Below are 15,131 nucleotides of genomic sequence, written 5' to 3' on the forward strand. Positions count from 1 at the left end.
AATGAACCCATTCATTCCCAGTTCCTGGAGCGATCTTGGCATATCCAATTCATTCTTTTAGACCCCTTCACATTGCTCTCAAGGAGAAAACTGGGGTATAGGGAACCAATATGGTTATTGTTATAAGTAATAATTGTCTGCCCCTGATCCAGAAACCTCATGTTTGCTTTCAGGACAAAGTAAATAAATATAGTTATTAAAAACTCATCACCTTCCCCTCAGGATGGGATGATGGTACAGAACTGGAGGCTGTTACTCACTTGTACTTATACCAGGTCACCTTGCCTGCAACTGTGGTTTCATTATAGGGCCCCCAAATTTCTGCTCAATTGTGTGGTCATCCATTCATCTTAATATGTCTCAGAAACTGAAATAAATGTTGAAGGCACTAGGACAAATTTTAAAGATTACTATACTGTGAAAATGAGACTAAGATGTGAAAGCAAGAAAGCCTTTCTGCTTTTTGTAGCAAACACAATGTCTAAGTAGGCAGCTATGGGTTCACTGTGAAAGCTGTGAAAGCTTTAAAAGCCTAACTTAGAAAAGGAAAAATCCATGATGAGAGGGAGAAGGTTCTTCCATGAACTACTTATAGTCAAAATATGGGGCTCTCCCTAGGTAAGAACAGATCTCAGCAATGATCATCAATAGCTGCTAACATGACATAAAGAGAGATAACCAGACATGTGCCTCCTGATGGAAGTATATGACACGACCAATGATGCATTTTAGCCCCCAGATTGAACTTTAATCTGATCAAACTTCAGGATGGAAGTGATGGAATTTACAGGAAATACAGGGGAAAGAAAAATGATAAATGACATCATGGGGATCCAATCAGAAAATCCAGACTGAGAAAATCTACAGAACAAATGGCCTAGTTTCTTCAGCAAATAAATCACAAGGGAAAAAAAGAAAGGAGGGAAGAGGGACCTCTAGATTAAAAGATTAAAGAGACACATCAATCAAATGCAATGTGTAGACTGTGTTTGGTTCCTGATGCCAACAAATCAACTGTGGGGGAAAAAAAGAGAGAGGATCAAGGAAATCTAGACACAGACATATTTGATACTAGGGAATTATTCTCAAATTTTGTAAGGTTTAATATGGTATATTTTTTAGAGTACTTATATTTTAACGTTTTAGAGTTGCCTACTAAAATATTTATGGATGTAATGATATGTCTAAGATTTGCTTCTGCAAATAATCCGTGGATGAAGTGTATAGGGAGTAGATAGGGGTAGAAGTGAACTAAGACTGTTGAAGCTGGGTGATGGGTCCATGGAAGTTCATTTTACCATTCTCTCTACTTTAGTGTATGTGTAAAATTCTCCCTAAGAAAAAGCTAAAATAATACAAGATTCTATCAGTTAACATAGTACCCATCAAAACACACCTACGCTGGTTTTCACGTGGTCCAATAATTACATCAGTATCACCCCAGGCATTTATTAAAATGCAGATTTCTGAGCTCTGCCCCAGACCTACTGATTCAGAAAACCCAGGTGTTGGAAGCTGGAATCCCTAACAAACTAAATGATTTTTACACACACTGAAGTTTCTTACATAAATGATTCTTACAAACAATAAAGTTTGAGAACCCCTGACTGGGCATTTTGTGCCAGGTTTCATTTCTCATTTTCCAAGTGAGAAAATCAATGAATGTAGATAAATTAACTGGCCAGAGTTCATTTTGAGACCTTGAAAGAATTGAGATCTTTGAGCCTCTCAAATCTTGACTTTCCAGTTTACTGTTCAAGCACCAACTGAGCAACATGGCCTCATTTAAAAATGTATTATCATTAGCTTTTAAAAGTTTGGTTCAAATTCCACCAGAACCAATTTACCCTTTTGACCTTTCAAAATTAAAACACACACAACGTTAAGTATCACAGAGGTCCCATATAAGATATCTTTAAGAAGAGGCCTCTATCAGGATGTAAGAGATAGCTTGGCATTCTGATAAAAGTAGAGGTGTTCATGACCAAATCCCTGAGATTTGGCTGAAAACCGAAAGCCCATTTTCATTTGATAGGGCCTTAGTATAAGGTATACAGCAGGGGGTTTACCTGCTTACCAATGGTGAAGATTATGTGTCAGGAGGCCATGTCCCTTTCCATGGTTAGGGGTCTGGAGGCCAATTTTTATCTGCCCAGAGAGGTCATTGGTTGGGGGTATGATGTGGGTTTCTCAGAGCTCTTCTTGTTTGTAAAGACACTCTTGGCTTCCATGCTTGGTAACGGCCTTTCAAAAGTTAACTAGAGTATGAGGTGGGTACATTTTTCTATTTATCTAAATGGCTCACATTCACACTCCTCCCCCCTTTTGATATTAATCCAAGTGGCTTAATTTTGAATGAACGGGGGGTAGAATTAAAAATGGAGGTATGGGCTTCCCTGGTGGCGCACTGGTTGAGAGTCTGCCTGCCAATGCAGAGGACACGGGTTCGAGCCCTGGTCTGGGAAGATCCCACACGCCGCAGAGCAGCTGGGCCCGTGAGCCACAGTTACTGAGCCTACGCGTCTGGAGCCTGTGCTCCGCAACAAGTGAAGCCGCGGTGGTGAGAGGCCCGCGCACCGCGATTAAGAGTGGCCCCCGCTTGCCGCAACTGGAGAAAGTCCTCACACAGAAACGAGGACCCAACACAGCCATAAATAAATAAATAAAATTAATTAAAAAAAAAAAAAAGGAGGTATACAAATCCTTTAATGAGCAATAACCAGTACCTTCACTTTTTTTTTTTAACCTTCACTTTTCCCCCAACATTTTATGAACATTTTCAAACATATAAAAATATTCAAAGAATTTTATGGTAAATATTCACACTACCTAGATCCTACAATTAATACCTTACTATATTTGCTCTTTATCACATTTCTAAACATTCTATACCCATCTTTTTTTTTTTCTTTTGGAGGCATTTCAAAGTAAGTTTCAAAGACAGTAACCCTCTCCCCCATATTTCAACACGTATAACATTAACCAAACTTCAATATGTGTTTAGAATTCCTTTTTTTTTTTGGATTTTGAGGTAAAATACACATACTGTGATATGAACAAATCTTTAAATCTTAAAGTATATCATTTGATGAGTTCTGACAAATGCATACACCTGTGTAACCAAATACCTATCAAGATATAGACTATTTCCAACATTCCAGAAGTTCCTTTTCTGCTCTTCCCAGCAAACCCCACTCTCACCCAGTACCTATGGAAATGTGTGATCTGATACTTCCACATCATCAGGGACTGAAATTATTGTAACACTTCCCAAGTAGAGTAACTTGGGCCAGACAGAGATTAAGTATTTTTCTTAGATCACATGAACATGGCATGAGAACAAAAACCTCAGACCCTGAAGAGTTTCATGCTTTTCCCACTTGATTATATCCAAAAATTTCATTTCAAAAATTCTAAATTAAATTAAAATCTAATTCGTGATTTCTGACTGTTTCCAAGCAAATACACAAATTTTCTATAACCTTTTCTCAGGGCAAATGTATGGGAATAGCTAGTATAGCATTTTAAAAAGAGACTAAAAATAATTCATATAGGAAATGCAATTAAGTTTAATTACATTGAATGCTAATACTCCCCCTGCAATCATAAAAACAAATGTTTGAAATATATTCTAACGAAAGAAAAAGCCCCTAGTATATTACACAGCTAAAAATAATACATTTGCTTAATATTTCCATTTTTATTATTACTTTAAATCTAATACAACCCAGATTTCAAAAATTAATGATTCTGTTCATTCTACTATTTTCTACTTATACGAGCGAAGGCAGTAATGTTACAAGGATATCCTTAGGATATCTGCAAACTACCCATAAACAGCAGTTTTTTTCTTATTTGTTTAACAACTGCTGTCATTCTTTCTGTAAGCAGCAATCACAAGATGTCAAACAAATTCTGCCTTGACTGACAGATGTCTCTGCTTGTTTTTATTAAAAACAAAAAATTTTCCCTGCATTAATCACCAACACTGGAGAAGTGGGGCACGGCTGGGATGTGCACCAGCCTCTGGGCAAGCAGAGATGCAGCACAGAAAACCACAGCGCAAACTCGACTACCCAAATACCAGAACACATTTTTTCTTAACTCCCTTGGGGACGCAAGGACTCAAAGTTTTAGATTCCCTTAAAGGGAAAAGCAGGAGCATGCATGGGGGCAGGGTGGGATCATGTTTATCAGTCCCAACAGTTCATCTGGGCCTGGATCCAGGTAGTCTGCACGTCTAAATTTGATGAAATATAGGCGCCACCAGGTAACAGTAGTGGTCAGGGAGCTTGCCAGAAACCTGTAACTCAAAACTGAAAAATGAAATTAAAAGACTCCTTTGGCCAGGCAATTTCTTTCTGCAGGATGCAATAACTGCAAACTACAAAGTTGAAAGAACAGACAATTCTTTGTATGTTTTAAAGTTTCTTCTTCCTAAAGTGACACAACATCTGGGCCAGAAAAATAGACATAAATATTTTCAAACTTGTGTTTCAAGACTGAACTGTAATGTTCCTGCAGAACTTCGCCTGTTCTTCCTCCTTTCTTCTTTCCCTTCCCACATTGTGCAGGGGGGTTTGGCTTACAGCAGGGAGCCCCGGCTGGCTGAGGTCTTGGATGTATCCGGAGGGCAGGTAGGAGGGGCAGTGGTGGCTGAGCAGTCGCCTGACCCTGTCCTGTCAATAAACCTTAACCCCGACCTGCCAGGCCCCGGAGCCGGCTATTCTCTGTCTAGCCTTGTCTCTAATTGCTCTAAAAATGACTCTTCATTTAAAAGTACCTTTGTGTAAACACCCCACAGGAACTGACAGTCATCAGAATTACCACACAGTTCTAGTTTTTAAGGAGTGCAAGAAAAGTCATTTTCTACCTCATTGTGGAAGGACTTTGAAAACAGTTTCAACTGCTGTGCAAAACAATACTCATCACTCTTTTAGTTGACTCTGCCGGTGACATTAGTTTGACTTTTGAGACTGTTTACAGTGACATGTTTGATCTTTTGATTAAGTTATTTGAAAGTAAAGATGGATACGTGATTCTCCCCACAAAACTAGCCTACTCCTGAGCACCCCAGACAGGTGAAGCTAAAGTCCTGTGCTTCTCATGCATATGATGAGGCTTCCCTATAAATTCTAAAAGGACCCATACTTTTTATCTAAACATGAAAATCCAAACCAAAAATTAAAAAGGGGAAGTGGAGAGATAAGAAAAGAGGCTTTGCAATGAAGTGGATTTCTTTTTTTTTTAAATAATAAAATTAAATCAGCCTTGCAGATTAGTATAAAACACAAACTTCTTTTTACTGCTTTGTGGCTTAATTCCTTATTTCCTTTTTCTTTATAGTGGTAAAAAAATCACATAATTTACTAGGACTCCTTGGGAGCAATTCCTTAAATTATTTCTCTCCTACTGACATATAATAACATAATGGGAAAGACAGTTATTGTCAATTTTATAAACGGAAACCAGACTTGAATTTTGCAAACCCCAAGCTCTCTTCTGATTGGGTGCAGGTTAAATTCTGCCTTTTAAAGTATGGCTTATTTAAACAGCTCAAATTAAGTAAATTATTTTCTCTAGTAACTTATTACTAAGCACTGACAAAGTAAAAGAAAGTCCTCCCTCCCTGTTCCATTTTCTCCACATTGCTTATCACCTTCTAAAATACTCTGTGATTTACTTAACATATTTATTTATTGCCTATCAATGCAAGCTGCTTGAGGGTAGGGATTTTTGTCTGTTTTGTTCATTGATGTGCAACAAACGACTAGAATAGTGACACATGACAAGTCCTCAACAAACAGTCTCAGAATTAATGAATAAAAAGTTGAACAGGGACTTTCCTGGTGGTGCAGTGGTTAAGAATCCGCCTGCCAAAGCAGGAGACATGGGTTCGAGCCCTGGTCCGGGAGGATCCCACATGCTGTGGTGCAACTAAGCCCGTGCACCACAACTACTGAGCCTGTGCTCTAGAGCCCGCGAGCCACAACTACTGAGCCTGCGTGCCACAACTACTGAAGCCTGCACTCCTAGAGCTTGTGCTCCGCAACAAGAGAAGCCACCGCAATGAGAAGCCTGTGCACTGCAATAAAGAGTAGCCCCCGCTCGCCGCAACTAGAGAAAGCCTGAACGCAGCAACAAAGGCCCAATGCAGTAAAAAAATAAATAAATAAATAAAATAAATAAAATTAAAAAAAAAAAAAGTTGAACAGATTAAGCCAACACTCTTAAATGAAATCAGGGAATTTATCTTATTTCTACTTATCTACCTTATCCTACATTCAGTATAATAAGCAATCTTACAGTGGGCATGAAAGAAGACTGCATGGGCAGTCTTTTTTTTTTAATCAGCTACCCAAAAGCTTTTTCTCCCCTCCTCAACGCCAGTTAAAATGAAAGGAAAGGGCTTCCCTGGTGGCGCAGTGGTTAAGAATCCGCCTGCCAGTGCAGGGGACACGGGTTCAAGCCCTGGTCCGGGAAGATCCCACATGCCACGGAGCAACTAAGCCTGTGCGCCACAACTACTGAGCCTGCGCTCTAGAGCCCGTGAGCCACAACTACTGAGCCTGCGTGCTGCAACTACTGAAGCCCACGTGCCTAGAGCCGGTGCTCCACAACAAGAGAAGCCACCGCAATAAGAAGCCTGCGCACCACTACGAACAGTAGCCCCCGCTCGACGCAACTAGAGAAAGCCCGTGCACAGCAACGAAGATCCAGTGCAGCTAAAAATAAAAATAAATAAATAAATTTATTTTTAAAAATGCAAGGAAGAAAAGCCTTGACATTTCAGAGTTGAAGTAGATCTTAGAAACCAATTAAAACTGAGGTCTGACATGGGGAGGGGGAAGGGTAAGCTGGGATGAAGTGAGAGAGTAGCATTGACATATATACTCTACCAAATGTAAAATAGATAGCTAGTGGGAAGCAGCCACATAGCACAGGGAGATCAGCTCGGTGCTCTGTGACCACCTAGGAGGGTGGGATAGGGAAGGTGGGAGAGAGACGCAAGAGGGAGGGGATATGGGGATATATGTATATGTATAGCTGATTCATTTTGTTATACAGCAGAAACTAACAACCTTGTAAAGCAATTATACTCCAATAAAGATGTTAAAAAAATAAAATAAAATATACAGAGGATATAGTTAAAAAAAAAACAACTGAGGTCTGAACCTTCAGAATTCCCCAAGGAGCTTGTTGAACATGCAGATTCCCAGGCCCCTCTCCATACCTACTACTCAGAATCCCCATGTTCAAGTAATTTATTGCCTAGAAGGGAAAAAAAGATAGACCGATTAACCCATGGTTACAGTACAGCACTAGAGGTACGCTAAGGATGCTGCTGGAACCAAGAAATGGTGCATGTCAATCAAAGTGTACTTGAGATGAATTTTAAAGAATGAGCATAAATGTAGTGCCAGATGAAGATAGTCGTGGTGTATGCATTTCACACAAAGAGTAGTCTTTGTAAAATCTATAGGTGTTATGGCTTGAGGGAAGAGTGCCCATCACAAGATTAGAGATGCACGCTGAGGGTCAAAATATGAAGAGCTTTGTGTTCTAAAATAAGGAGTTTAAAGAACTGTGGGAAGACATTAAAGACTCTTGTGATTCTAAATGCACAATACAGTTAGAACCGCTGGGATAGCCTATCTCTAACTAGAGGACAGTGAGCTTTGGAGAATGAATAGACAGAGAGATCGATCAGCAAAGGAATGGCAGCTGAAGCCATAGGCTGCCAACTAAGGGACCTGCCTAAGGTCACATGGTAAGTTATACCCAGAGCTGAAGTTACCACTCCTCATTTAGTTTTATGGTCCTACCTCTGCACTACTTAGGGAAGTATCTCTTAAGTGAGCCTCTTATCTCAGATAAAGAAAAGATTTCTAATACAATTTATCTTATTTGTTGTATCTTAATAAGTTACCCTTCAAACCCTGACTGCAATTTATTATTAGAGTCCTTACATCCTCATAAATCTGTCAATAGCCACGAAGTCAAGTTGATCACCTTGGCTATCCATGACATGAAAGTCCTCCTTATTTTCCAGAGGCATCTATTTTCTAGTAACTTTTTTTACTTCTTTTCTTTTTCTTTTAATCATCACAGTAAGTCATCTATTTCTGTTCTTAATAAGCAGACACAAGTTTACAGAACTCAATTCCATCTACTACCCTAAGTTTTCTCATTTCAAACATCAATGGCAATTGCACCTCCCCCACAGGACATTTCTTATTCAATGACATTAGAACCATCTACAGGCTCTCTTCTCTTCAGTGTTAGAAAAAAGTAATTTGTAGCTAGAATCTCAATTAAACTTCTGTTTTTTATATAAACAAACTGAAATTTCCCCTGGAGTTTTTTAGACTTCCTTTTAATTACTCCCTTGTCTTGTCTTGGGTTAATATTAAAAGGTTTTCCCTTATATCCAAGTAATGATGCTACTCTTGGCAAGATGACTCCATTTCACTCATATAGCAAATAGTTATTTAGTTCTTACCCTCTATAGAAACTTGTGTATTTACTGTGAGGGGGTATAGGAATTATTCATACTCCTATCCTAGCAGACTTGATAATCCACTGGTGTGACAAGGTTAGTGTGAAAACTATTACAAATATAACAGCCCATGGCTCACAGTAAGTGTCCGTGGAAAAAATGATCGTCTCAGCCTGCATTCCAACCTCCTCCTCAGTTGTCTTCTGTACTGTGGAGACTCAATAGCTGAGAACTATGTTTCCCAGACTCCCCAACATCAAGGTTCTACATCTGAATTTCACCTTACCAGTTAGAAACATTCATGGGAGATCTGAAGTGGGGAGTGTGATGGAGGCCTCATTCTTGCTGCTTCTGCTATTCTTTCTTCTGCTGGTGAGCACGATGTGGAAATGTAAGGGTTTTCTGAGCAGCATCCTAGCATCCCACATTGGCTTCGTGAGTATCCAGAAGCAGTTGGAGGTGGTGGCAGCTTCACTCCCCGGGTGGGCTGGCTCTGGAGGAAAGGAGGAGCCGTTCTGGAAGTCGTTCCCGCACGCTCCGCCAACAGGCTGTTTCTTTAACCTCCCAACAATTATGGACACCCAATTTCCATGTTAAAGGCACTTCTGCTTGAAATAGCCAGAATGACTTCGGTTTCCTGCAACTTCCCCAACTGGTAGGGTTCCAATATTGGTGGAAGAGAGGAAGAAGGGAGGCAGGCAGGCAAGATCGCAATTATTAGGGAAGACCAAGAGAGGCTCTATAGAGAAGGTGGTGCTTGATGTAGCCCTTGATATACAGAGAGGCTTTTGACAAAAATGAAGGGCAAAGGAACAGCATAATAGGCTGAGGGTAAAGCATGAACAAAAGTGTAGAGTTATGAAAGGCCGGAGTATATGAAGTGTCGAGTGGTCTTGTTTTTGCTAAAGTATTGAGTATGCTTATTTGGAAGAGTAAAATAAGACTATATTCTGAAAGGTTTAAAGAGCTCAGTTTAGATTTAATTAAGCAAATTATTAAAGTTTTTAAGTAGGTTAATGCCAATATCAGGAATTGCTCTTATATGAAGAAGAATATATATATGAAAAAGAATATATATATATACAAAACTGAGTCACTTTGCTATACAGCAGAAATTAACACAACATTGTAAGTCAACTATACTTCAATAAAATTTTTTAAAAATTACTCTTTAGGGAAGTTAAAAGGGTAGAATGGGTTGCAATGGAGAATCAGGACATTGCACAGTTAAGAGGCTATTACAAGAGGACAGATGAAAAGTAATGAGGGATTAAACCTCTGTGGTAATTTAGGGAATGTAAGAAAGGGGATGGACACCAGAGACTGCAGAGGTATAATTTACATAACCTGATAATTGATTAAACACATACAGATTAGCGGAAAGGAGTCAAAGATGACTCTGATGACAGTGGTGTCATTAACAGAAAGGGGAAAGAATAGAGGATAAGTTGGTTCTGGTCTGGGGAAGACTTAGTTTGGATTTACTGAATGTCAAGTAGCAGCAGGACTCTGTGTGAGGGTATCTGGAAGGTATTTGGAAAGGCAGGGTTGGTGCTGAGGAGAGAAGTCAACCATACTGAATCTGGAAACTTACCTCAGAATCTGATGATACTTTAAAGTATTAACTAAAAGGTAAGTAACCATAAAGCCTTCCTACTTCTCTAGCTACTCCTCAGCCTCTTTCGTAGGCTTCCCTTCCGTGATCACTCCTTATATATCAGTTTTTCTTAGGGTTCTGTCCTTACTCCTCTTCTTCTCAAGCTACTACCATCCCCTAGGGAGCTTACATATGTTCCGTCACATAGCCACCACATGGTCATGACTTCCAAATCTGCATCTCTAGCCCAGATCCCATCCCCAAACTCTCCCGACCTGTTCATCTCCTCCGCTTACTGGAAATCTCCATTTGGCTCTCTCTGGGCACTTCACACTTAACACTCTCCATGGTAAATTGATCATATTCTCTTCCAAACCTTGTCCTCCCTCCAGTGTTCGCTATGAATGGTACCATAATCCACTCAACTGCCTAAACCAGAACCTGGGAATCAGGGGGTCACCCACCACTTATCCTTTTCCATCATCCCCATCCCCAAATCCAAGCAACAACCATTCTGTGAGTCTACCTCACCAACAGCTCCTAAAACCATTCACTTCTCTCCACGCCCACGACCCTGGTCCAAGCCACTGTCATCTTTTGCCCCACATGGTTACAAATGCTTCCCTACTGTTCTCTCAGTTTCTAGAGTCCTCCTCCAAATCATTCTCCTCCCTGAAGCCAGGGCGATCTTTATGCCATGCTGCTTTGAACCTGTTCCTCCCTGCTTATCATCTCTCTCACTTTCTCATTCAATGGGCCCATCAGGTCACCCCACGGCCGAGCTAACCCACAGCAGCTTGTCCCCACCCCTTGCTCGGAGCTTCCACTCAGTTTGTCTTGTTTTTATTTTGAAAATAGTACAAAGGGAAACAGAGGTACAAAAAGTTCCTACACATCCTTCAATCAGCTTACCCTAACGTTAACATTGTACATAACCAGAGTTTTACCATCCAAAACAGGAAATTAGTATTAGTAGATTAATATGAACTGAAGTATGGATCTTATTTGAATTTCACCATTTTTTCTACTAATGTCCTTTTTTCTGGGCCAGCCTCCAATCCAGTATTCCACAATGTAATTAAGTTGTTAAGTTGTTAAGTCTTTTTAGTCTTCTACAGTCTCTGACAGTTTCTCAGTCTTTCCTTGTCTTTCATGAGCCCACTCAGATTTTTAAATCCCCCATTCTTATACAGAAGCAAGCAACCATGGATTTCCAGATGTCTGAGAAAGTCTCTTATATAAAATATAAACACCAAAAAAAAAAAAAAAAAAAACCTCAGAGGAAACAATATATAGAGAAGAAAATTTCTAGAAAACTATTAATAATGTACTCAAGAAACCATGGTGAGTATATTAATAATATACTCAAGAAACCATGTTGCAACCATGAAACAAGAACAGAATACTATTTTTAAACAAAACTTTCAGGGAACAAAACAGACTCTGGGAGATTAAAAATACAACAACAGAAAGGAAAACTTCAATTGAAGGGGCAAAGAATAAACTTGAGGATCTCTCTCAGAAAGGAGAACAAAATGACAAAGTTCAGAGGGGACCTGGGCAGTAAAAGAACCACCACACAATGAACATGATTTTAAAATGTGATATGTGTTATGAAGGAGAAGCCTAGGCCACAATGAGTGAGTATACTGGGGGGTGGAGTACAGGGGTGGTAAAGAGGGTCAGGAAATCCTTTTGATGAAGCTAAGACCTCAAGAACAAGCAGGACTTAGCCAGACAACAGCTGGGGAAGAGAAGTTCATGTGCAAAGGTCCTGGGGAGGAAAGGGCTTAGGGAATGAGAGCACCTGAAAAGCAGGCCAGTAGACAGGAATGGAGGGGCTGGAGAGTTGGGGTGATAAGACAAAGCCTTGGAGGTCAGGATTTTCATGGTGAGTGCAATGGGAAGCCAAGGAAAGGTTTAAGAGGAAGTGAAATGATCCAATGTGCTATTTAAAAGGCCACCTGAGTGTCGTGTGGAGATGAATTAGAAGAAGTAGTTTAGCGACTATATAATAGTCTCTCTCATCTTACGGATGTATCATAATTTAATCATTCCTCTATTTTATTAGACATTTAGGGAGTTTCCAGTTCTTCGCTAATATGAGTAATACTGTAATAGACATCCTTAAAACGAAATCTTTGCCAGCATCTCTAGTTATTTTCTGAATATAGACTTCTTGAAGTGGAATTAAATAATTGAGTTAAAAGGTATGAAAATTTCTGACTATTTTTTAAAAGTTATCTTTAAAAGAGAAAGATTTTGATCATTAAATATGAGAAACCTACTTCACAAAATGGATATCTTCCTACTTATTCAGTTAAATGATATCAACAGAAGATTACTTAAGAAGCTGAAAAACTTCCATTTGTATGTAAAAAGCACTCCATTTATTTGTTTTTTAAAAATGCTAAGCACTTAACATCATCAAAATCGATACTGTCCAACTTCTTGGTTGGGATGAGCCACATTTAAAACAATCAACACGCCAGCAAGCATTTGGGACATCCTAAAATAACCTTAATGTAATGTAATCTCCTAAGGGTCTGTTTGTGGTTTAACTTTTTTATAACAATATTTTTTTGTTATAAATATATTCACAAATCCGAAAAAAATGCTTTGTCAGACCGTGTTTCCCAGTGATGTGCCTGGTCAGGTTCTGTGGAGCAGAGCTGTTTTGCTCTCTCCATTTTCTCTTCCCATTCTCTCACAGGTGGCCTCTTTCACACGCAAATTTACCTCTTTTGTTCCTCATCTCAGCATCACCGTACGCAAGCTCTTTCACCTCTTTACCTAGTTCTTCCTACTCCTTCTGTCTCCTTGTATACAGACTCCCTCACCCTCAAGGTCTTACATATTTATTTTCTCTTCAACTGATGTGATCCTTTCTCCCTCTTTCCCCCATACCCCTTCGCTCTCACTTTCATCTTCCCCCCGACTCCTCAGCCCTCTCCCCTCTCCTCTCACACACTCCAACGACTCCTTCCCTGGGTCCTGGTTCGGGCAAGGACTGTTGGTTAGAAAATCTGCCAAGGTGGCTGAGGAGATAATTGGGGCAAGGGTGGGGATGCAGACGCACGGATGCTGGGCGTGAGGAGACCAGGTGGTCAGCCGGGGTTTCCCAGGCCCCTGTGGCAGGAGGGGGTAGGCCTGAACTAAAGGCTGGGGCCGCCAAAGCAGGGGGACAAAGGCCGAGTCCTGCTGCTCGCCAGCCGGAGCGCACACACTTCAGCCACCCAGAAACACTCTGTGGCCCGGATGGGGTCTGAGAGTTGCCAGTTGGACATACTGACCTAGACAACCAATTAAGGCATGTTCAAGGTCTGCTGAACAGAACAGTCTTTTAAACTAGGCTAAATCCCCTCTTCAGGGTTGCTGATTTTTCTCCCCCTAATTTTTCCAGATTTATAATCATAGTAAGAACTAGAAGACAAATCAGACAAGGGTACTGAAAAATCTGATGTACACTGAACATTAGAGTTAATGTACGTTTGGAAACAAACCAGGTGCCTGGTGAACGCTGAGGGATCTAGTAGGTATGCTTGATGAGAATCTGTGCTGGGAAGGAATTTAAGATCAAGGTCAGGAATGATTAATATGCATGAAGGAAGTCATCAACATTTAAGGACAAGCAATATGAATCTCATTAAATCTTCAATCGCTTCCTATTGCCTGAAGGAATTGGTGATAGTCTAATGATTAAAGCAATAACATTAAAGTAGAAAACAGTATTAGAAAATTAATCTGACTTTTATAGAAGAAGCTAGCACAAAGCACCAATCCACCTAAGAGACTTGACAAGACTCTCCTCAGCAGCTGTGATTTTTCTCTACTGGTGAAAGAGACTTCTGGGGGCTTTTTTTTAATCGAGGTAATTGATAACCTTTCACACGCTCCCCAGTGGGCCATCGTACTGCTGTCTGGCGGTTTGTCGTGTCTCCCACTTACTCACTGTATCACCAGAACACACCACCCTCGGCCCCAGCCTCCTCCTGCTGTGTCGCTCACTCACATTTCTGATTGCAGCACCCCTGTGCTCACTCGGCAATACCCTGAACAGCTGCTATTCACGGAGCATAAAGTAGGGGAGAAATGACAGAAGACGACAGAGGGGAGCTGTTTTTGTAACATCAGTTCTTAGAGGGGCTGGTGTTCAGCTGGACCAGCCAGTTGGCAGGGGGTCCGGTGAGGGTGTTCTTTTCATCCGTGACCTATTTCTATTTGATCTTATAGGAAAGTCACAATCTTACTGATGACAAAGACAGGGTATGTGATGTCCCAAATTCAGAATTATCACAATGCTGAATAGAAGGATGAACAAGTGTGATGTGCAGACTCCAAATGTGAGAGATAAAAGGATCTCAAATGTTAATTTTCCTAAGTTAATATTTCAGTAATTAATAAGCTTTCTCTTGTGGATGTGGAATTTTTAGAAATCATGGTCCTATTACTAGTAGCCCTCCTTAGGGAAAAAGTCATTTTAGAAATGCCAATTCTACCTAAATGGTGGACTGTGAGTGACTTTTACTTTCTTCTTTATACTACTTTTTGTTTTTGTTTTTGTTTTGGCGGCACCACTCAGCTTGGGGGATCTTAGTTCCCCGACCAGGGATTGAACCCGGGCCACGGCAGTGTAAACACCGCGTCCTAACCACTGGACCGCCAGGGAATTCCCTCTTCTTTATACATTTTTATAATATCTTTTTTAAAAAAATAAATTTATTTATTTGTTTTTATTTTTGGCTGTGTTGGGTCTTTGTTGCTGCACGCGGGCTTTCTCTAGTTGTGGCAAGTGAGGGCTACTCTTTGTTACAGTCTGTGGGCTTCTCACTGCAGTGGCTTCTCTTGTTGCGAAGCACGGGCTCTAGGTGTGTGGGCTTCAGTAGTTGTGGCACGTGGGCTTCAGTAGTTGTGGCTGGTGGGATCTAGAGCACAGGCTCAGTAGTTGTGGCTCACGGACTTAGTTGCTCCGCGGCATGTGGGAGCTTCCCGGATCTTCTTAACCACTGAGCCACCAGGGAAGCCCCACTTTTA

The 15,131-nt window shown here is 40.5% G+C and overlaps 1 protein-coding gene across 6 annotated transcripts in view; it reads right to left on the reverse strand.

The window, feature by feature from the left end:
- The window catches only part of METAP1D (methionyl aminopeptidase type 1D, mitochondrial), a 78,595-nt gene that overhangs the window by 47,137 nt on the left and 16,327 nt on the right, over positions 1 to 15,131 (reverse strand). Inside the window, exon 2 of one of the 6 annotated variants that reach the window (XM_082395430.1) lies at positions 8,787 to 8,993. The exons of the other annotated variants lie outside the window; for them this stretch is intronic. Within the exon in view, the coding sequence (XP_082251556.1) occupies positions 8,787 to 8,799 (13 nt within the window). The 5' untranslated portion in view covers positions 8,800 to 8,993. The remainder of the gene's footprint in view (positions 1 to 8,786; positions 8,994 to 15,131) is intronic. 6 annotated transcript variants of the gene reach the window in all.

The sequence above is a fragment of the Balaenoptera borealis genome (genome assembly GCF_965194805.1).
Source record: "Balaenoptera borealis genome assembly, chromosome: 6".
Taxonomy (NCBI): domain Eukaryota; kingdom Metazoa; phylum Chordata; class Mammalia; order Artiodactyla; family Balaenopteridae; genus Balaenoptera; species Balaenoptera borealis.